This window comes from Petaurus breviceps, unplaced genomic scaffold (genome assembly GCF_028583685.1).
Source record: "Petaurus breviceps papuanus isolate PSGF00001 unplaced genomic scaffold, PetGlider_PUasm1.0 126, whole genome shotgun sequence".
Taxonomy (NCBI): domain Eukaryota; kingdom Metazoa; phylum Chordata; class Mammalia; order Diprotodontia; family Petauridae; genus Petaurus; species Petaurus breviceps.
Genome location: NW_027185655.1, coordinates 3,560,577 through 3,584,720, shown reverse-complemented (window position 1 = coordinate 3,584,720; position 24,144 = coordinate 3,560,577). Strand labels below are relative to the sequence as shown.

The window sequence follows — 24,144 nt, the reverse complement described above, 5'->3', positions numbered from 1 at the left end:
AGAAAATTGACTAGTCCCACCCACTTATTTTAACAGATGAGGAAATTAAGACCCAGAGAGGTTAAGTGATTTTCCCATTATCACACAGCAAGAGGCAGAGCTGGGATTTGAGCATGGGTCCTCTGATTTGCCACTCCACTACTTCTCTGAGGAAGTGTTGGGTAATTGGGAGTTGGTATCATAAATCTCAATATTTTCCTGATGGTGCCACAGTTCAATTGCCATTTAGATTATAATGCCCTGTCCATCACAATTGTTCACTTTCTAATTTGGGCGGTCTGAAGTTTTCCAACTTTCCCTTCTATCTGGTTGGATGAACCAACAAAACTAACCACAAAAGCAGTAGTTATGGAGTTAAGCTTTCAAAGGATTTCATAGACATAACCTCATTTAATCACGCTGAAGTCAGAGGACTTGGATTCAAGTTCTACCAGAGACACTAACAGTGTGACCTTGGGGAAGTCACTTCTATCTCTCTGTGCCTCATTCTCTTCACCTATAAAGTGGGGTTGGTTTTTGGTGACCTCTAAGGTTCCTTCTGGCTTTAAACCTCTGATCCTCCAAAAGCACTCTATACTGAATGAGAACATGGAGAATTCCAGAAACCTCCATTCCATGCCCCCTCCACCCCCCGCCCCTTTACCTGACACCGTTCTTTGAAATAAGAGAATCAGCAGGATCTATCTGCTCTGGGATGTGGGAGATTTTGGATTCTGTCTCCCTTAATTTCAGGAAGTTTTCAAAGGACCTTTGCATCTGTCACACTTTTTACTTCCTGCCTTTCCTGTGTGTCATTTCAGCTGGTCTTAAGGATACATGGGGATGGAAGACATTAGGAATAGGGAAATGCATTTATGACCTCTTGGCCTTTACCTTTCTCCATTTCCTAAACTGGATTTGATTTCTGTTTACATAGGGATGCAAGAGAGCACAAGAGAGTCACCTAAATGTATCTCTAGGGACTAGGAAAGATGACAGTACATAGTTTAAAGATGGTATATAGTATGTAGATGGTAAATGGTTCAGGGTTGGTATATGGACCAGAACACATTCCTTACAGGAGAGGTGTCAGTGACAGGGCCCTATGGCTTCTCATAGCCCGGCATCAGTGATCAGTGGAGATCTGTCTAATACCCCAAGAGATGGGTGCTTGGTCACCAGAGGGTAAGAGGCATAGAAAAGCAATAGCTGGCTGCTTAAGGCAGGATTCCCATCTTGAAACATAATTGTCACTCCATTCTCTACCTACCTCCTCTCTGCCTAAAGGGATGTAGCACTCCCTGTCCAAGATTGAGTTAAAGAAACATCAAAAAGAAGAGAGTCCCACGATAATAAAATTAGACTCTCTCACCTCATTTTTCCATTCGATAAATATTTACTAGATTGGCATTATTCGGGGCAGATGGAAAAAAACAGCGATTTGGAATTGAGTTATCCACTCAATAACTGCAATAATCAGGGGTTAATATTTGTGTTGTATATTGTTTAGAGAGATAGCATGACCTCATAAATAAAGAGCTGACCTCAAAATGAGGAAGATCTGGGTTCATGTCGTGCCTTTCTGTGTAACTTGAATCTGGGCAAATTGCTACATGATCTAGGCAGCTGGCCCTGTGTACACTGAGGCAGTCCACACTCCCAAGTGTAGCAGGAAACAATTTAAAGTATAATTAGGAAATATTTAACAAAATTAATAAAAATACAATAGAACACAGAAAATGTTAGTGTGTGGTTTTCTAAGTCTAGATGCCTCTGGCAGGGATCCTTATGTACCTTTTGGTAAGACTGAGTGCAGAGAAGGAGTCAAACTGTACAGGTCAACAGAGCTTCTATACTGATAAAATCATAGGTATGTCCCTAACCCCATACCAATAAAATAACCCAAGGAGTGGGGAAGGGGGGCCAGTTGTTCCACCAATAAAGCTGCATGAAATGCCCAAAGAACACCAGAAACAAATAAAAATACACAATTTTGTTGATGATGGTAAGTCATTTGGTCATGTCTGACTCTTTGTGATCTGATTTGGGGATTTTCTTGGCAAAGATACTGGAGTAGCTTGCCATTTCCTTCTCCAGCTCATTTTACAGATGAGGAAACTGAGGCAAACAGATTTAAGTGACTTGCCCAGGGTCACAGAGGTACTAAGTGTTTGATGTCAAATTTGAATTCAGGTTTTCCTGACTCCAGGTCCTGTATTCTATCCATTGCACCATCTAGCTGCCCAAAATAGACAAAACTAATTTCTAAAACTAGATAACCACCCCAAATCACCTTAGGATTTCTGCTTCAGACTGGACTGGATGGATAGCATATATTTGATTATCTGAAATAATTATTCACAGATAATATTTCCATCCTGCTACCAGTTTTCAAAAAACGTCTTTGGGGAAATGGATAGAACAGTAATAGGAGGAAATAACCCAGAAGAAAAAGTTAACCATTACATCTCGGTCTTAGGGAAATTTTGTTTCACTACTTCTATTTGATTCTCTCTTTGGTTCACCTACAGTAACTAATACAATAACAATAATACCATACTAGCTAACATTTATAGAGTGTTCACTATGTGCCATGTGCTACAGTAAGTACTTTAAAATATTATTTCATTTGATCCTTGCAACAACTCTTGGGAGGTAGGTGCTATTATTACCGCAATTTCACAGATGAAGAAATTGAGGCAAATAGAGTTAAGTGATGTGCCCAGATTAAGCTAGTAATTGTCTGAGACTAAATTTGAACTCAGGTCTTTCTGACTCCAGACCTCCCCCTCTATTCATTGTACCACCTAATTGCCCCTGATTTTTATTATTAATTTTACAATGACTGGCAATGTGGAATCCTATGAAAGTCCGGCTTAATCTTGAATATTAAAGAATTGCCAAAGGTACTGAGAGCTTCCATACTCCCTACACTGGTGTCCTTAATCTGTACCCAGAATGAAACACATTTAATCCTTCTCTCTTTGGAGAAAGATGTTTCTTCTCTAATTCCCTAAAAAGACCTCTTGTCACCATCACTGAGTCCTGGGGATGTAGATTTATATTATTTCAGAAACCTAGCATTCTATGCATAAGGTTATACTACAGAGAGGAAGACTGTCACTCATTGATGAGGGACAAGACTTTGTATAAACATCTTGTACCAAGAAAGTGTTCAGTGATGTGGGAGAGGAGCTTCCTCTCCTAGGGTTTACCCGTGATTGAAGGGCCCCCATTTCCAAGCCTGTGAAATTATCTCCCAGTCTTCAGGATGGTGACCCCCATCTTCCAAGTAACCAGTTTACTATTACATACACTCCTGGTGCTGAAAAACATATCATTGGCCAATTTCAATATTATGGACTCATTGACTGAATTCTTTAACTCAGAGGGTGTATTGTCATGAGAAACCAGACTTTTTGTTGTTTTTTCAGAATGTTCTGGATGTAATTTTGACTGTGTTATTCTTCCAAGGTAATGTTTCAGTGTCTTATCAAGAAACATTAAGGTTTTGAGCCAGCTCTATAGGGGTAAGTTAGCTAAGGGAATCAATAACCTTTTGAGGTAATCATGAAAACGGCCAAAGTTCATTTGCTGGATTGTTTTCATTTCCACAAATGACTTTGCTCTCCATAATACCAGTGCACCAATCTTGTCAACCAGCATAGTTAGGAAAAGAGAGAGGATCAAAAGTCCAAAAAAGAGCCTTTTCCCATCAGCTCCTTTCTCCACTTGAGCTCAGAGAGTCAGTACTGAAAGGTGGGTCGTGGTGCACAGAGGGCTCTGCCTGTTAAACAGTCACACCTTGGAAGAGAGAAATGGTGCAATGCCATTAATTCAATCACTGAAATTCAGTGGTTCCATCCCAGTGCAGTATTCTGGTGCACAGGATTATATATGGCCAAGGACCTTTCAAAATTTGGTCAGACAAAGCCTCTGACGTTCACAGCAGAACAAGGAAGCCACATGTAACTCATGTCAAAGAAGCTAAAACCAGATTAAGTTAGCACCTGTAATTCAAGTCTAAAATCTGTTCCTCTCTCAATATCATGTTCTCAGGTAAACAAGGATCAGATACTCTTCAGAAGTAAAGGACAAATGTGAAGGTTTTGTTTTATTTTCACATTTATTCCATATGCTATAGATGTTACTTTAGTTAGGGGGCATAGTACATAGAGTGCTGGACTTTGAAATAAGAAGACCTGAATTCAAATCCTTCCTCAGACACTTACTAGATGTATGACTCTGGGAAAGTCACTTAACCTTTATCAGTCTCAGTTTCCTCACTTGAAAAATGGGGACAATAACAATAGCACCCACCTCCCAGGGCTATTTAATCAAATGAGATAGCATTTATATAACACTTTGCAAACCTTAAAGCACTTTGATTATCATTATTTTCATTTATTTGACCCTTTCTGTCTCCATCCAAATGATAAAACAAATTAATTCAAGTTTAGCTAAGGCCACCTAGGTATGTGGCTGACACCAGCCTAACCTTTTTTTTTAAAGCAATTGGGGTTAAGTAACTTGCTCAAGGTTACATGGCCAGGTGTTTCTGGGTGTGGTGCTAAGTGTCTGAGCCCAGATTCTATCCCCAGGTCATCCCGACACTGGGGCCAGTGCTCTTACTCGCTGTGCTACCTGGCCGCCCCCTAACCTTTTTTTCTAATGTGATGAATGAAAGACAGAAACCACCAGGTGGCTTTGTATGCAGACTGGATTTTCAGTCCTTTTAGTAAAACTCTATGTGGGTTTTATTCATACCTACTGAGGAAGAAAGCATGGATCTCAGCATTGGCAGGTTCCTTTGAGCTAAATGACCCTGCTGACCTTTGTGTTCTGGAACGATAGCTCTCCCTGGGGATCGATGAAGTAGACCCTTTCTCTGTTTTGTTTTTCACATAAAAAAATGTTTATTTTTGTTTTGGCTTTTCTTGGACAGAGGACAGTTACCGCATCCCCTCCAAGACCTAATCTGTGTTGAGAAAAGGAAGCAAGGATTGCCAAGAGTCTGATGGTCAAGGTGAAGTCACTGACATCATTTCCTCCTTTGAAAATGTTACTAAACTGATAGGTCAGGGGGCTGTCACAGACCTACTTTACCTAAATTTTAACTGAACGTTTGATAAGGTATCTCATGCTAGTCTTAGAGGTAAAATATGAAGGGATGGGGGATTTGGACTCAGTTGAATGGTCAGATCCAAAGGGTCGTCATTAAGGATTCAATATAAACTTAGTTGATCTCTAGTCCCCTAGAGGTCTGGGTTTGACCCTCTGCTTTTTAAGATTTTCAGTTTTTTAAGATTGTGCAAAGGCATACATGGAATGCATATCAAATCTGCGGATGACACAAAGGAAGAGCTAACAACTTGGATTACAGTCAGCATCTAAAAACATCTTGGAGAGCTAAAAACTCTGGTTGAATCTAAGACGATTTAGTTGAACAGAAATAAACTACTTTGGGCTTAAAATTAATTTTGTTTGTATGAGATAGAAGATGAATGGTTAGACAGCAGTTTATCTGAAAAAGATCTAGGGGTCTTAGTGGATCATAAACTCAATATACTGGCATCCTAGAGGTAAGGATAATAACATGGTGCTTCCACTTTATTCTACTCTGACTAGAACACATGTGGAGTACTATGTTTCATTCTGGGTGCCATATTTTGGGAAAGACAGTTGCAGAGCACCCAAGGAGGGATGCCAGCACAGTGGAGGCCTTCAATTTCATTCCACATGGGGATTGTTTGAAGAAAATGAAGGAAAATAGTAGTAGTCCAACTCCTTTGTTTTACAGGTGAAGAAAGATAAAGTGAATGGCCTGAGTATCCAATAGAGATTTGAAATTAATTCTCCTGACTCACAGGAAAAAGTTATCTTTCTCTGAGATTTTATGAGAATTTATTAGGTTATATATGAATTACTATAATGAACTGGAAAGATGCTGATCCCCTTGTTGCTGTACATGCTCTGATTTCTCCGGGGTAGTGGAATCTAGTGGAGAGAGCAGTGGAGAGGGCCTTTCCTCTGCTAATTTTCTTCCGCCGATCTTGTACCTAACCTCTGCACATGTTTGTCCGCATGTTGTCTTCTCTGGGAGCTCCTTGAGAGCAGTGACTGACCTCTCCCTGTGTGTGTCTGGCAAACAGTATGTGCTTTATAGATGCTTCCTGGCTGCTTAAAATTCCCAGGCTGCAGCTACATTTCCCCAATTTAACCAGATATTTGGGAGAATCTTTGTTATTAGTGCCTGAGGTGCTGTTTGGAAATTTCAGAAGCATAATTTCTGGAGGGAGGAAGGAGAACACACCATACTTTTCTGGGAATCAGCCTACTCAGCACAGGCATTTGTTGCCATCCCCACCAGAATCAGAGTGGATACAACCTGAGGGGCACATCCTCACCTGAGTCTGGAGGGACGCAGGCACAAGAGAAATGAGTGATGTAGTCCACTTTGAAGTGGGAGTTGATGGGATAGTAATCCGCCAGCTTGATCATCTTCTTGAATGCATCGTAGATGAAAATGAAGCTGATCAGAGAAGAGAAGCCTTCTTCAGTGAAGCGAGTAAAATACTGGACTAAGAAGCTGGCATCCGTGGCCACCAAGATGAGACACAGGAAGGCGGACCACAGACCAATCCACAAACGGAACTCCAGATAGTCAAAACCATTGTCTCTAGAAGAAAGCAAGAAAGATATTTAGACTCTGCCCCCTACACAGAAAGAAGAATTTGACCCTCAGACACTAAAGAATTAATCACTAAATGTCAAAAATCTGCTACAGGTCCTAGAAAGGAAGCATGCTTTGGGCTATAGGATTATGCATTTAGAACTGGGAGGGAACTTGAAGAGACCAATGAATCCAACCCCATTATTTTACAGATGAGGAAACTGAGGCCAAGAGAGATAAAATGACTTGTCCAAGGTCATACATATAATAAGCATCTAAGGGTAGATTTAAACCCAGATCTTCCTGACTCCAAGGCTAATATCCTACCCACTGCCCTATGCTCCCAGAAATGCCACAATTCAGCAATTTAGTCAGCCCAGGCTAGACTATTAAGCTTCCCAAAGGAAAGAGTTCCAGAAATTGTGAGAGAAGCACAGAGAAAGGTACTGTAGACTCTGTTCTTGGGGTCACTTAGACCATCCTTGGAAGGAGTGCCTTCCCCTATTGGCAGAAGTTGTATTCTCTCATAAGTTGTTACTGAGGTGGTAAGGAAAATGAATCAAGTTAAACCATGTTGGTTATTTTCAACATATTTGGAGGTGATTTTCCAATCATTCTTTTTCTTACACATTCCTTATGAACTCTCTGTGGGATAATTTTTGAGAGACAAGGAGGAGGGAAAGGAGTCTGGACCTATGATTTAATACATATAGAACATCCCTTTCACCAATGGAGATCCATCCATCAACAAACATTTATTAAATGATTAATATGTGCCAGACACTATGCTAAGTCTGGAAATACAAAGAACTAGTTGTGTGATCCTGGGTAAGTCACTTAACTTCTGTTTGCCTCAATTTCCTCATCTATAAAATAGGGATAACCATATCACTCACCATGCAAGGTTGTGAGAATCAAATAAATGAGATACTTATGAAATGCTTAGTACAGTGTCTGCTACAAAATGTTAGCATCATCATTATTGTCTCAGCAAGTTGCCTTGAGTGCTGAGAATTTAAGTGGATTGAAATCCACTTATCACAACTAGTGTGTCTCAGGGGCAAGACTTGAATCCATTTCTTTCTGATTTCCAAGCCAACTCTCAATCCACAATCCTACACAGCCTCTCTTGGTGAGATAGAGATGGATAATATTATTCCAATTTTTGATATACAGCATGAATTTCTAGTATTTCCTAATATTGGATTTTAAAACCACTGTGGAGTTTGGGCAAGATCCAAACCACTATTCATTCCCCAGTGACATTGGATTTCTGATGGTCAGTCTCTGAAATCCTACATAAGACTAGTAGAAAGGGTTGAAAAGCATAATCCCAGGGATCAAAGGGATGCATTTTTATAATCTAACACACACATTTTATGGATGAATAGAATTATACCTGAAGTTAAGTGATTTTCCCAAGGTTTTGTGACCAATGTTGGGTTGGAAACCAAGTTCCCTTACTCCTTGTTCAGTTTTCCTGCCTTTAAGGCACACTTCCTGTGCTCTGAATATGATTTAGCTCTTGATAAGGTATCATTTGAGCTCTTGCTTCACAAAATTCCAGATAATAATAAACTATATTTATTATATAATGAATTTCCTCCAGATGATTTAGAGACATCCATCCATCTATCCATTCATTCATCTATCCATCATCTATCAATCTATCCATTCATCCATCTATCCATCCATCCATTTATCCATCTAGTCACTTAACAAACTTTCATTACTTGTTTTATCAGACCTAGGATTTAATTAGTGTAGGGGAGCTGATTGCGCCTTATCTCTATCTTCCAGTCTTGCCCCAGGCCACAAAGTCAGTATGTGTCAAAGGTGGGACCTTGAGTGGGCTCTTCCCAGAATCCAAATCAGCTTTCAATACACTGAGCCATATTGTTTCCTATTACTAAACTAATAATTTATCAATTAATATTAAAATTAATTAGTGTTTCTTGAATGAGATAAATACTAGGCAAAGCAAGCTGAGTTCTACAATGAGTCATCAGAAGAATTAGAAATCAGGGCTTTTTAGTTCCAGGTTCATTCCCTATTGACTTGACCAAGAGATCACCAGTCTGGATTTAAAAAAAGTTTTTCATTGTTTCTGCTGTTGTGACGGCAGTGGTGGTGGGAGTAGTGGGAGTGGGAGGAGGAGGAGTAACAAACATTTATGTGACCTTTTAAGGTTTTCAAAGTATTTTATCTTTGCTTCCCTAACAAGATTTGCGTTCAACAATCTCATCTTCCTCTCCAATGCTTTAGCACGGTTATAAGAATTGTAACAAGAATAAGATCATTCTGTCTGCATGAGGTTGAAACATCATCACTTGGGAAATGGGGGGACAGGGAAGATTTCAATTATGAGATCTTTCAAAGAAACAAGATACCTAGACTAACTGGAAAAATAAATACTTGGGTCTGGGGGACCCTAAAACTATCTTATCTGGTCTCAATCAATGAAAACAGTGGAGAACATCCACAGAAATGATGTGCTTAAAGTAGGAAGAAGAGGGAATAATAAGATATGTGTCACTTCTTCAGTAATAGAACTAAATTATTAGACAAAAGAAGGATTAACTCTCTTACCCTGGTACAGTTTGTGAGAAATAGTTCACTGTATACATAATGCTGTCATGTCATTTCAGTTGTGCACAACTCTTCGTGTCCCCATTTGGGATTTTCTTGGCAAAGATACTGGTGTGGTTCACCATTTCCTTCTCCATCTCATTTTACAGATGAGGAAACTGAGGCAAACAGGGTGAAGTGACTTACCCAGGGTCACACAACCAAGAAGTGTCTGAGACTGGATTTGAACTCAGGTCTTCCTGATTCCAGGCCTGGTACTCTATCCATTGAGCTGCCAGCTTTATTGTGTACATTTTACCACTAATTAACTATATGGGTTAACAGAAAGACCATTGGGTTTGGAACTCCTTGGTACTTTCCTTGTTCTTTTCACTCTGGCTCTATATTGTCTGATCATGCCATGTTCTGACCATTTTCCTCCTATTCTTGAGTTGTTAAAAAAAAATCTGCTTCCTGTGCCAGTGGCAAGTTTCTGATCAGGATCATGGTTTTCAGACCAGAATGGATCTTAGCAGTCAGTTGATTCAACTTCCTCCATTTAAGGGAGGTTTAAGGTCCAGATAAGGGAACTGAGACCTCAAGAGACAGCTTAAGGTCAGACAGATCGCAAATTGTGGGACCAGGACTCGATACCAGGTCTTCTGACCCCAAATCCAGCATTGTTTTTGCTGTTGTGGTCGCAGTGGTGGTGGTGGTAATAGTGATGGGAGGAGGAGGAAAAGGGGTAATAAACATTTACGTGACCTTTTAAAGTTTGCAAAGTACTTTATAAATGTAATTTCCTTTTATGTTCACAATAACCCTGGGAGGTAAGTACTTTTCTTCTCCCCATTTTACAGATGAGGAAACAGGCAAACAGAGGTGAAATGGCTTGCCCAGGCTCACACAGTTAGTAAGGGTCTGAGACTGGATTTGAACCTAAGTTTTCTTGACTCCAGGTCTTAGCTCCCTGTTCCTGTCATACCTTTTCCTTTAAGACCCAAGAGCCATACTAAAGCCTAAGGACAGGACTGATAAAATTATCTTTACCATTGTTATAATATTTTAATAACATATATCTAATAATAATAACAAAATAGTTTGATCAAAATAAAGACTGGCTAGTATGTAACAGTACTATATTATTTAGTGCTGGATTAAAAAAATCTTTACAGTTTTTCTCTTCAACACTGCACTTCTAATCAGATATAATTTCCAGACAAATCACGGAGCACTTTGTTTAGTTTGCTAATTATGGGCTATTTGAAGGCAAAGGGAGATATGAATTTACTTAGTAAAAGGAAATCATTTCTATCTCAGAATTATCTAAAGGAAACCAGCAAGAAACATTTTCTCCAGATTAAGTTTTTGATCGCTTTGCTGCCCATAATTCTTTGTGAAGAGGCCGCCCCTGTTTGTTCTTCTGGAGGGTACAGTCTGGTTTAATCTTCCCACAAAGGCCTTCTCCTCTCACACAGTGAGCTTTCTTAAACAGAAAATTTTTTGACTCTTCGCTGTAAACTGGAATGAATGGAATTCTTTCCAGTGTCCTGGGAATTAAGATGAAGAAGGGTCATATAATAAGGAATTCCAAAAAAAGTAAGGAAAAACTGCAGTGAGAGGTTGAAATGTAGAGTATGAAGGATCTTGCTTCACTCAAAAAAGTCCTTAAAGGGACTAGTTTTGAAATTAAAAAATAATAATAATAGCATAGTGATATTCAGTGTTTCTGTAGTGCTGAAATATAGGAAGTCATTTGATTTTCACATGGCATAGTGGGATAGTCTTTGTAGACTGGGGACCTGGATTCAAATTCACTACTTGGGGGACCTTAGTCTCCCTGGGCACTGCTTTCTCTGTCTATAAAGTGAGGAGATTGGTTCTGTTGAGGTTTCTTTTCACTCTTTATCTGAGATCCCATGAAAAAGCTTTGCAAGACAGCATTATGGACATTGCTATTTTCATTTAGAACATAAGGAAATAGATTCTTATTGAGGTCACATAGTTACCAAGCCTCAGAGGTGACTGCTGGCCTCTGCCCCCTGTTCCTCCCCTTCTCTCCTCTCTCTTCATGATAGACTATGTGAGTCTGGAACACACCACCTAAGTTACCCATCAGGCATAGGAATGGGAGTGAGGAACCCCACTTTATATCAACTTTCTCTTTTTTAACCGGCCTGGTTATTTTCTAATATTTCCTGCTGTCAGTGTTCATGCCTTTTATTCTTAGAACATATAAACTGGAGTGCCCTGTTTTTTTTTGTCTCCTCCTAAGTCCTCAAATCCCATTTTTAAATACAGTTCTCCTTGAAATGAACAGGAACTTTTCAACCTGAAATACAGACTATGGGAAGAAAATGCAGCCCCCACCCTTTCCCAAAAAATATGGTTGCTTTTGTGGCTGAAAAATTTTACTTCCCATCTTTGGGGACTACAAATGGAAGGCCTTTCTCTTAACTCTCCCTGGCTGTTGTTCACTCATGTCCGACTCTGTATCCCCATTTTAGGGATTTCTTGGCAAATATACTGGACTGGTTTGCCATTTCCATTTCTAGCTCATTTTACAGATGAGGAAACTGAGGTGAGTGGGGTTAAGTGACTTCCCCAGGGTCTACTTTCCTAGCAAAAATGAATAAACACCATCAATGCAGTACTCATTTTCTATTGCCTTCTAAACAAAGTAGATTACAAGAACCCAAAGCCTATTTCCAAGTTTTACAGAAGCATTAAGGAATTTGTCAATCCCTCTGTAAATTACAATCACTTATTTGATGAGAGGAAGAAGCTAGAGCCTTACCTAAGTTGATAAAGCAGAGAACTAAAAGAGCAGGAGCTTGAACCCAGATCTGCTTATTCTAAGGCCCCTTCCATAATTCTTTACTGCCTGGTACTAATTATATTCCCTGCTATAATCTGTGAAAAGATTTAACTCTTAGAATGAGACTTCCTCATTCTATGGATAGTAAATGAGTGTCAATAGAAGTCAGAAGTAACAAGAGGGGATTCTGCCCTTCCTCTGTCCAAAGTAGACATAAGCTTGAAAAGGCCAAGGTCCCCCACTACCACCTCCAGTTGCCATGATCCATATCTGGCCACTGGATCCAGCTGGCTCTGGAGGAGAAAGTGAGGCTGGTGACTCTGCACAGTCCTCCCTCACTTAAATCCAATTCACTTTCACATCAAGGAATCTCCTTCCTGATACTATGGCCCTCTTCAAGGATGAAGGACAAACAACAAACAACAATTTTGGATTAAGCGTTACCCCTTGACTTATGCCTGCTAGCTAATGATTAGTATCATTTAGCACACGTAGAATTGTTATGTCTTTGTAATTCCAATGAATTTTTGAAGTTATTTTCCTTTTCATTTTTCTGGAGGAAGAGCCGGGTTTTCTCTAGTTTCTCCAGAATGGAATTACTCTTTCCTGGGATAATTAAACCCTTCTGATTATATATGAATGTGCATGTGAACAAATGTAGACACTGGGCTATACATACTTGCTGAAATTAAATAAAAGCCTCTCAAAGACAAGGACAGGTCCTGTACTGCTCAGGATGGTGAGTGGTTGGCCAGCAAAAAGACAAAAGATGGCTCCGGAGACAGCCGTGCCCAGGAAGCTCTCCAACACACCCTAGTGTAGACAAAACACAGGCATTAACAGATGCATTCTTTCTGCCTTGTGATATCTCCTATTCAGGAACAATCAGTGACAAACACATTGAATGAAGAGCTTATGCGCCATATGCAATAAACCAAACAGAAACAAGATGCTGTATAAACAGGCCCTGAGCAGTGCCAACAACACAATCCATCAAGATGGTTGCATTATTGGAGTTTGTGGTGTATATTTCCCTTGGGAAGGAACTAGTGACCATAGATGACATAATTCTAACTTTGGATGAAGTTAATTTGAGTACAGGGATGCAATGAGACCTAGCTGCATTTCACATTAGATACAAGTATTATTGGGGCCATTAAAATTTAATCGAAGCCTGTCATCAATAGAGACACAGAATAACAGACTTTAGAAATCATGTAGCCCAGTCTGTTAATTTTACAGATGAGGAAACTGAGGTCTAGCAGGTTAAATGACATACCCAAGGTCTTAGCTACTCAGTGATAGAACAAGAGCTGAAACCAAAGCCTCCTAATGATGAAAATGCAGGGTTTTTTTTTTAATTTTAGCACTTTATTCTTCAGAAAATGCTATGTTCCTTCTGTTGAGAATGATTTGGGAAATGCTTTCAGCCCTGCCTCACTTAAATCCAATTCATTTGCATGTCATGACATCACTTTCCCAATGTCCTGGTTCTCTTTGGGAATGAAAGACAAACAACAAGCAATAGGGGATAGAATGCTGGCTCTAGGAGTCATGAAAATATGACTTTGAATCCTATTCCAGATAATTACCAGCCCTATGACCTTGATCAAGTCACTTAGCTTATGTCAGCCTCAGTTCCTCATCTCTGAAATGGATATAATAAGAGTGCCTCCCTCCCACAGCTATTGTGAGGATCAAATGAGATGCTTGCAAAGCACTTGGCAAAGCATCTGCAAAGGCTACAGAAATGCACACTCTTGGTTGTTAAGTCCTTTTTCAGTCATGTCTGACTCTTCCTGACCCCATTTGGGATTTTCTTAGCAAAGATAGTAGAGTGGTTTACGATTTCCTCCTCAAGCTCATTTGGCAAATGAAGAAACTCAGGCAGACAGGGTAAAGTGACTTGCCCAGGGTCACACAGTAAGTGTCCAAGACCAGATTTGAAATCAGGAAGATGAGTCTTTCTGGTTCCAAGCCTAGTGCCCTATCCACTGAGCAACCTGGCTGCTCCCAAGTGCTAGCTATTGTTATTAAAATAAAAGTTTCTTGCTATCTTTTTTGTTTTTACATAACCTACATTTCCTCAACACATTTTGACATGTTGAGCTTCAAATTTCAGTGCAGAAATTTTAAAATATTCTTATGCAAGGAAGCACTGTTAGCTAACTGTAAAGAGAGGTTCAAACTATTTATAAACTGAAAAAAATAAGAAACCTTTTTTTGTGGCTCACTATATTGGGATTCACTGATACAGTGAGAGAGGACAGAGATCACTATGGAGCTAGCTATTTTAGGGAACCATAAATCAAAAAGACAATTCTACACCTTAGCGGAGTAAATCTCTCTAAAAGCTTTTAGATTCTGGATGGGCTGATATAATGCAGACCAATGGCTTGGGGTTGGTTGGAAAAGGAGGAACAGGGACCTGGGTTATTTTTGTAAGACTTCAATTTCATTCTACTTCTTCCAAATAGATGAAACCAAAGCACTGGGACTACATTTCCTACCATCCATCTCACCTATCCTATGATCTCCTCCCTCTTATTTCACATAGAAGAAGGAAAGGGAGTTAGCAATCCAGAGGAGAAAGGGAAGGAGGAAGAAAAATCAAGGTTGTCTCAACAAGAAAAAACAATAAGAATTATTCCAATCCTTTCTCTCCTAATTCATGTCTTGAGCAAACCTGATTAAAATTCCCCTCTACATCATCAAGGGTTGGTCCAATGGTGGTCCCAAACAAAATGGAAGCATTTCTCAGTTGAGACACTCTTCAATTCATGTGTCTCTAGAAATCCAGAATCTGGAGTGAATTCCATTGACTCAGAACATTTTACAGAACCAAAACAACAATGCCCAACTTTATTTGGAACATCATAATGTAGGCAGTGCTACTTGTAGTTAAACAAAAAATTTAACCTGGCCTCTGGAACAAACATAAAAGTCAACCTAGACCACAGGTCTGTTACCTGGAATAAATGAGGCCAAGGAGAATAGAAGTCATTCTATAGCAAAATGAGTTTTAGCAAAAAGTTAAGTCAAGACCTGCATTCGCAGCAACCTGTATCTCCTTTGTATCTCTTTCATCAGTTGTACAAAGTACATGAGAGATGTGTTGTTGAATCTTTCCAGTTGTGCCCAATTCCTTATGACCCTATTTTGGGGTGGCTTTCTTAGCAAAGATACTGGAGTGGTTTGCCATTTTCTTCTCCAACTCATTTTCTAGATACACTGACGGAAATAGGATTGAGTGACTTGTTCAGGGTCTGAGGCCAGATTTGAACACAGGAAGATGAGTCTTCCTGACAGACCAGAGGTCTATACACCATGGCTCCATGTGGCTGCCCTTATGTAAGAGATACAGTTATGGAAAAGCTAGAGACATTGTCATGCTTATAGGGAAGATTAAACTCTAGTGAGTTAGGAACATTCACATAACATTGGAAATAGACATTTTTATCTGAATTATTATTTCTATTCCTATTCTACTGGATGTCTTTCTTATTTGAATCAGTAACTGTGACAATAGGAAAAAATTCAAGGTGTCACATGGAGAGGAGAAGGAAGGAGAGTGTCAGTGAGAAGAAAGAGGACATGCCCTTGTTTTCCAAATGAGAAAGCAGATTGACTATTTCTTTTATCATTTTCTATTAGGTCAAAACCATTTTTCCCATTAGAATACAAGCTTCCTGTCAGTAGGGATTTTTTTCATTCCTTCTCTTTGTATCCCTGGTGCCTGAATACAGTAGGTGCTTACTAATTATGTGTTGATTCACTGACTGATTGATGATAATAAAGCATAGAAAACCAACCACTGGGGAATATTAAAACTAAAAAGTAATGGAAAGTATCATCAGTGAACTTCAAGTCTATATTTCTTTTTAATCCCTGAAATATTTCTGATCATTAAATGAGTTCTTTTTAGTTAATCTTGGTGATGATTATTCAGAATGTTGAATAATACAATGACATTTCTTCAGATTAATCTCTGATACAGAAGTTTGGCCAGGAAGAGTCTGATGCTTTTCAGAAATGGCTAGCTGCAAATTGGAGAATTTGGACAAATTAACTGAGTGAGTTACTTAGATCAGCTTGGGGTAAGTCAAACTGGAAAGAAGGGAATCTATATTGGTCATCAGGTGTATGATAACAAAATTAAATGAAAAACTGAGGCAAATAGCTGGATAATTCAAACTGTCTTCTGCGCCCCCTCCCAAGAGCTTTCACACCCAATGAACACAATTAATGCTGGCCTTTCCTAAAGTGGGTTAAACAGACAAACTGTTTACTCAACTCTCTTTTATTCATCTAGCAAAATATCAGCACTCTTATCCTTGATAGCTTCCCTGGGAGATCATAATTTTGATATCCTTGGTACACTGTCACTGCACTCCAATTCATGACTTGACCGTAAGATCATTGTCAGTCAACAAACTTATTAAGCACTTTCTACCTACCAGGGGCTAGATGGCACAGTAGATAGAGCTCAAATCTGGCCTCAGACACTTACTAGCTGCATGACCCTGGGTGAGTCATTTAACTTAATTAATTGCCTCAGTTTCCTCATCTGTCAAAGGAAGGAAATGGCAAATCCAGTTTTTTTTTTTTTGCCAAGAAAACCCCAAATGGGGTCACAAAGGATTGAACGTGACTGAAATGACTCAATCATGGGGCAACAAGGCAGCATGATTAATAGAGCATTGGTTCTAGAATCAGGAAGATATGAGTTCAAACATGACCTCAGGCACTTCCTAGGTGTGTGAACCTGGACAAGTCATGTAACCCTGTTTGCCTCAGTTCCTCACCTATAAAATGAGGTGGAGAAAGAGATGTCAAACTATTCCCGTATCTTTGCCAAAAAAAAAACCCAAATGGGGTCATGAAATGTCAAATATAACTGGAAAAATGATTGAATAACAACAGCATGCATCAGGCACTGGGCTAAAACCTGAGCGTACAAAGAGGAGCAAAAAGATTTGTGAGCACAGATGCAGGGGGAGAAAGTGTCTTAGAGGCTATGGATTCCTAATTCCTCGTACTACAGATGAGGAAACTGAAGCTAAATCGGACAGCTCCATAGTGTTTGAGACAGCACTTGAATGTAAGTCCTTCTGACTCCAAGGCCAATGTTCTCAGTATCTCTGGCTGAAACTGCAAGAGGAAGGATAGATACCTTTAAAGCCAAAGAAATTACACCCCTCCCTGAGAATCAGTGTGAGCTGAGTTTAAAGAAAGAACTGGCTTGTCTGTCGAGCCTGGAAGAAAGGTGATATCTACTGCACTGAAGAGGGCAGGTCATGAAGGAGATGACACAGGAGGCAGGCTTGGCATGGAGACACTTCATGGCAGTTTCCTATCTAGCCTGAAGTGTGGATTCCCAGAAAAACAGATGGACTGATGTTCACATGCAAGTAATAAAACACCTTCGAAGGCCAAGACAAATGATTTTAGGATCATTCACCATGTTGTGGATTCTCAGAATAATGGAAGGTGGTAGATCAGTTCAATAGAGAGGAAAGGGAATTTTTCAAGTGTGTGATTTTTAAAGGAGGAACTTTGGAGAAGTTTTCCCCAATGAGAACTGTGTGCCAAAGAAAGCTTAACTTCTGCCAGATGGAATGAAGCAAATTACTAAAAGCCATGGGAAAGTACCAATGTCAACAGGCATTTATTTAGCACCTACTATATGCATTGTGCTAAACACTGGGGCTACAAAGAAAAGCAAGGAGAAAAAAAACAGATCTTCCCTCAGGGAGCTTATTATTTCCTATTGGTAGCACAATATGTACTTAATTAGATGTTGTTGTTGTTCAATCATTTCAATCATGTCTGACTTTTCCTGACCCCATTTGGGGCTTTCTTGGCAGAGATACTGGTGTGGTTTGCCATTTCCTTCTCAAACTCATTTTATACATGAGGAAACTGAGGCAAACAGGGTTAAGTGACTTGACCAGGGTCACACAGCTAGTAAGTGTCTGAGGATGGATTTGAACTCACAAAGATGAGTCCTCTTAACTCCCCATCCAGAGCTCTATCCACTGTGCCACCTAGCTGTCCCCACTTAATTAGATGAATGCAGTATAAATAGATTATCTGAAAGGAGACCAAAATCATCTTGTGCAGAAGGTGAACTTTAAGATGAGAAATGAATGAACCTAGGGCTAAGTAACTACAGATCCTTTATCTTGACCCTAAAATAACTTGTTTGCCTCTACCTGTCTAAACCATGTTTAGTGGTTTCCATAGAAAATCACCCATTTAAAAAATAATGGTAACAAGATGCTGATGTCTAAATTAAGATGATGCTACATAATCCCACTGGGAAGAGGAATTCTAGTTGGTGCTCAGAAATGATTCTCTTTCATTTAAATTTGTAATGGGTTTAGAGAAAAATCTAAGGAATGGGTGTAATTCTTGTTCACAGATACAATACTGAAGACAAGTTCTGTAAAAATGTCTTTTAGGGACAAATTATGTGAGCAGTTAAAAAAAGAAATATCACCAATAAAAGTGAGATGATGGAATAGGGCCCAGGCAGTGACAATAACATAAAAATAGAATTTCCAAATATATTTTACCATGACTTGAACAGTCCTCTTAGAATGTATTGTTAGGACTTATAAACACCATCTCACTCAAAAACCAAAAAATAATTCTGTATTTTAAGTAAGATTTATGTACATTTGAATCAATATTCATTGAATTGAACTGAAGGATAATAAATTTATTCTTCTAGAAAAAAGAAAAATTGTTTTCTTCACTTACTTAACCATGATCATTTTCCCAATAGATATTCACTAATAACACAAATTTAAATGTGTCTGAAAACATTGGTTTTTTTTCCATATTCCCTAGAATGTTAAATCCAGAAGAGCACCTTTCTGTGGAGCACAAAGCCTTGGAGTAAGGTTTAAAGGTAATATTCACCATTTGAGGGCTTTGCATATAACTTACACACCATACCAAAAAAATTGACTGGATCTTAGGTATCCCCTTCTGGTCACATCTTTGGCTCAAAATTTGCCAGCTGTAACAAGTCATAGTATGGGATAGGATGGGGAAATCATGGGATGCGCCTGTGATTTCGTTGATACAGGGAACTCTCAAACAAGGAGACTCCTTTATGGAGGTGTATGTTGGTACCTTCTTGGCAACTTTGAATCTCAGGGAGCTGTCCAAGGCACTAAGAGATTAAGAGGCTTGCTCAAAGTTCCATAATCAGTATATGACTGAGGCAAGATTTGAACCCAGCTGGTTTCAAGGACAGCTTAGTATTGTCTATGTCACTTGACCTCTCATGCAGCTGAAAGGGTCCCATTTGTCATCTGGGGTAATTGAGTTTGTAAAAAAAAAAAAAGCATTCCTTAGGACTATGGAGTAAGAAAGGGGAGAATCTGAAGGATGGTCTAAGGACAAGGAAGGGAAAAATTCATGTCTTTTCAACTATAGCAGGATAATACAATCATGTATTCACATTGTTTAAGAGTCAGAAGGGACTTCAGAGGCCATCTACTCCAACATGTGCCTGAATAAGCATCCCCAGTACAACATACCCAACAAGTGGTTACTCAGTCTTAACTTAAAGACCACCACCCCACATTCAGAGCCTGGCACATAGAGAGTACTTAAGAAATGCTTGTTGACTTGACCAATGACATTGGAAAAGACTGGTCACTACCTCACCTGCCATGAGACTCTGGGACAGCTCTAATTTTTAGGAAGGTTTTACAGCTATGAAGCCTCAGTTCGCTTCTTTACATCTTCTACCTATTACTTCTTATTCTACTCTAAAGATGGAAGCCTGCACCCCCCTAGCCACTTACCTAAAAAATCCAGGGGGTGTTCCTCTAATTTTTAAAATCTTATATCTTTCCAAGGGGTTCTTGACCTTTTTGTATGTATTATAGACCCCTTTGGAAGTCTGTTGAGGCTTATGGACCCCTTCTAAGAATAATGCTTTTAAATGTATAAAAATTATACATAGGCTTACAAAGAAAAAAAAAACCTCTACTGAAATACACTTATCAAAATACACATTTTTTAAATTCACAAATCCCTGGATAAGAATCCCTATTCTAGTGGTTGCCAGCAACTACAAACCAGTACATGAAATCTAGCTGACTTATGGCAAATGGAACCAGTGATTCTCGGAATGACCAGTCCAAGCTTTAACTCATGCTGTGATGAACAAGGAATACAGTGATAACAGTTCTGCCCAGATTCTAAACTTTCAGCGCTCCAGGATTGTGGGAGAACATTCTGATGGTTACAATATGTCCAGGGTTTGTATGGGGCATCAGTCTGGTCAATCAGTTTGAATGAAAATCATATCTCATAGGCTGAATCCAGGTCATTGGAACTACCATGCTTTGTCTGAAACATGCTCATGTAGGCCCTGGAGAGCTCCCTGAGCTTCGTCATTGAAGAAATCAAGATTAACCAAGGATTCTCTGAAAGAAAAGCTCCAATATACTCCATATCACTTGTTTCAGCTGATTGGGACCTCTCTAACAGAAGGCTGACAGCATGGTTTGCTTGGACAACAGCCGTTCCATGACTCGCCATATCTGTACAACACCAATGTAACAAGTAGAATGTCTACCTGCAGAGTGACAATGAACACACAGTGTGAATAAATTTTTCTTTCTTCAAGTGTGCTGCTCCCAACTGTCTGACTTCAATTTTCCAGGCTGTGAAGAGTAGACTGTTATCATTTTCCTACAAGCATTGGAAAACGGCAAGCTACTCTCTCAAGAGGGGTCATTCAGAATATGGTGCTATGATCCTTTGGGGGCTCCTGTGTCTTGATTTAATTCTCAAATAGTCAAGTGACCCTCATGAGCCTTGACTACTGATGACTTTGAAACATTAAAAGAGTCCCTGCCTACCAAAAGGAAATGCTACCCTGAGTAACCCAGGGGAATACAGTGGAAAGATCACTTGATTTGGGGTCAGAGGACATATGTTTGAATATTGTCTCTGCTGTATGACTTTGGATAACTCACTTCATTTTTAGAACCTCTATTTCATCATTTGAAAATAAGGGGGTTGAAACAGACAATCTCAAAGGCCCCTTCTAACTCTAGAACTATGATCAGTCCTATGAACCTCTCACATTCTTCTCCTTGTGCCCTTGCCTCTGATTTCCTTCAATCATAATCTCATCCACTGGCTCTTTCCCAATACCCCTAGGTCTTCCTCATCTTTAAAAAAAACTCTTCAATTGATCAGACCATCCCCTAAAGCTATCATGCTATCACTGGGCCAAGCCACCTCCACAAATGTCTCTCTTGACTGCCGAGACAACTCCTTGGTGTGTACATATAGACTTTCACATACAATCTCATTTTCTGTTCTACTATGCATATAAAACACCTGTTTTATGTGTTCTTTGTTAAAGTCAGAATAAAAATAAATTGTTTTAGAATTAAGTAAGGAGTCTGCACTTGAGAGGGACAGGAAGGAAAAAAGAGGAGGAGGAAAGAGAAAAAAAAAAGAAAGAGATCTTTCTTGATTCCCCAGTTGCTAATGCTGCCTCGTCATTCCCCAAATCACTTGTTTCCTTTGTAGCATCCTGTTAATACTTATCTGTGAATGTATCATATCCCCCAGTGGAATGCGAGCTCATTAAAGACAGGCACTGTCTCATTTTCTTTCTCTCTGTCCTCAGTACCTGGCACACAGTAGTCACTTAATAAATGTTTATTGATTGAAAGTCACGTGATGCACAATACCATCTCAACTAATAGCTCTGCTGTCTAGGGTGAGAGGGCTCCTGTAATACAGGATCAGCAAACTTTGTGCCAGGCTAAGCTCTGGGGATAAAAACAAAGGGGAAAAACCAAGGCCACAGTTATTGGTGCTATCAGCCTCAAAACAGCCAACTAGATGCTTAAGCATCTTCTCTTTCCCAAGCATAAACTCATCACTCTTTTGGTTACTTGTCCTCTGTTTCTTAAATTCCTCATTTGTGACTTAGAAATCATTACACCCTTGTACTTATGCAGGCTAGTCTAATGAGAAATGAAGCGAGGACTCCGATGATTCAGCTCAGGTAAGAATGCTTTTACATGTTAGTTGATTGAAGAACTTCCAACTCTTATTTTATTTCTCTTATGGCACTCTGCCTTGATAGGCATCAGGAAATTTATTAAAAGGGTAAGTAAAAGGTGTTTTTAGCCAGAAGTAGAGGACTTATATCTAAGTAAACCAGTAAATCTGCATACCAGTCTTGTAACATCATCCAAAAAGTGAAATAAAAGAAATCCAGCAGGAACCATTTTTTTTTTTTTTTGCTTTTTGGAGGGCAATTGGGGTTAAGTAACTTGACCAAGGTTACAAGGCTAGAATTTTTGTGTGGGTGTTAAGTGTCTGAGGCCGGAACCGAACTCTGGTCCTCCTGACTCCTGACTCCGGGCTGACGCTCTACTCACTGCACCACCTAGCCGCCCCAGGAACCATTCTTGATAGAGCTATGCTGGCTAATTTTCTAAATGTTAAAAATGTTTGATTATTTTTCCAGGAATCAATTTCAAGTTCACTGACCTATATTTTTCATTTCAGAAAAGGTAACCCATTTTTTAAAATGTGGACATTTGCACTTCTCCAACCTTATGGTACCTCGCCTATTCTCCATGATATTTCAAAATTTACTGAACAATAGCTCAGTAATCACCCCTTCCAGTACCCAAGTTCATCCTTCATCTGGGCTCCCTTGATAATTCTGTAGTTTTCTTGACTATCAACTCCCTCTTAAGCTATTTCGGTTTTGTCCTTTCCTGTACAATATTTCTTTTTGGAAGAGAAGAGAGAAGCCAAATAATGTTGAGCTGTTTAGCCTTTCCCTCAGCGTCAATTATTATTATCCCAGGCAGGAGAACCAGTCCCAAATGTGGAATTGGCTCCATCCCTTAGTGTAAGGCTGAAAGGCCTTAACCAGATCTTGTTTGAATTGGTAGAAGGCCTCCTGGGAGACTCCAGATGCTTTCCTGGCTCTCTCTTGTGCTGCGACTGAGTCACAGGCTGCCCAGGAGCTTGATTCTCCTGTCACTGGTGTGGCCTTGTGTCTTATTATCATAACTGATACCCTATTGGTGAAGCTGTGAGATAGTTCAACTCTTCTGTGCATCAACTCAAAATCATTCAAGAAAAAAGAACTAAACTATGTACCTTTTAGTCCAATGATCCCGCTAGTGGGCATAAAGTCCAAGGAAACCAAAGATAGGAACAAAACGCCAGTAATCTATACCAAAATAGCCAAAGTGCTACTTTTTGTGGTGGCAAAAGAAGCCTTTCCAAAAAGTAGATTCCATTCTTTAGAAAATGGATGAAAACCTTGTATGATTTAGTAGAATATTAATGTTCAGTAAAAAAAAAATAATGAATAAGAAGAATTCAGAAAAATGGGGGTAATTGTTATGAGATGAAGCAATGATAATAAGCAGAATCAAAAAATATATACAAATTGTTACAACTATATATGAATATATACATGTATCATATATACATATATAAATAAATACAACATATACATACATGTATATATACATACACACTATCTATATATACACATACATACATGCTGTACACACACTTACATATGTGTATGTGTATATATATAATCACCAAAACTTTCAATGACTGGAAAACCAAGCTGAACACATAATGACACATATTTCCTTCAAAGCAGAGAGGTAGAGGTGTACTAGGCCATAATGTTGTATTTGGTGTCAGATATAGTCATTGTATCAGATACAGTCATTGTATCAGACATAGTCATTGTATCAGACATAGTCATTGTATCAGACATAGTCATTGTATCAGACATAGTCATTGTATCAGATACAGTCATCGTATCAGATACAGTCATTGTATCAGACATAGTCATTGTATCAGATACAGTCATTGTATCAGACATAGTCATTGTATCAGATATAGTCATTGTATCAGACATAGTCATTGTATCAGACATAGTCATTGTATCAGATATAGTCATTGTATCAGACATAGTCATTGTATCAGACAGTCATTGTATCAGATATAGTCATTGTATCAGACATAGTCATTGTATCAGACATAGTCATTGTATCAGATACAGTCATCCTAT

The 24,144-nt window shown here is 39.2% G+C and overlaps 1 protein-coding gene across 5 annotated transcripts in view; it reads right to left on the bottom strand.

Moving 5' to 3' along the window:
- SLC4A4 (solute carrier family 4 member 4) overlaps positions 1-24,144 on the bottom strand; it is a 419,170-nt gene that overhangs the window by 78,145 nt on the left and 316,881 nt on the right. For all 5 annotated transcript variants that reach the window (XM_069091658.1, XM_069091663.1, XM_069091665.1 and 2 more), the window contains 2 exons: positions 12,718-12,851; positions 6,387-6,658 (listed from right to left, as the gene is read on the bottom strand). In XM_069091658.1, coding sequence (XP_068947759.1) covers positions 6,387-6,658; positions 12,718-12,851 — 406 coding nt within the window. The remainder of the gene's footprint in view (positions 1-6,386; positions 6,659-12,717; positions 12,852-24,144) is intronic.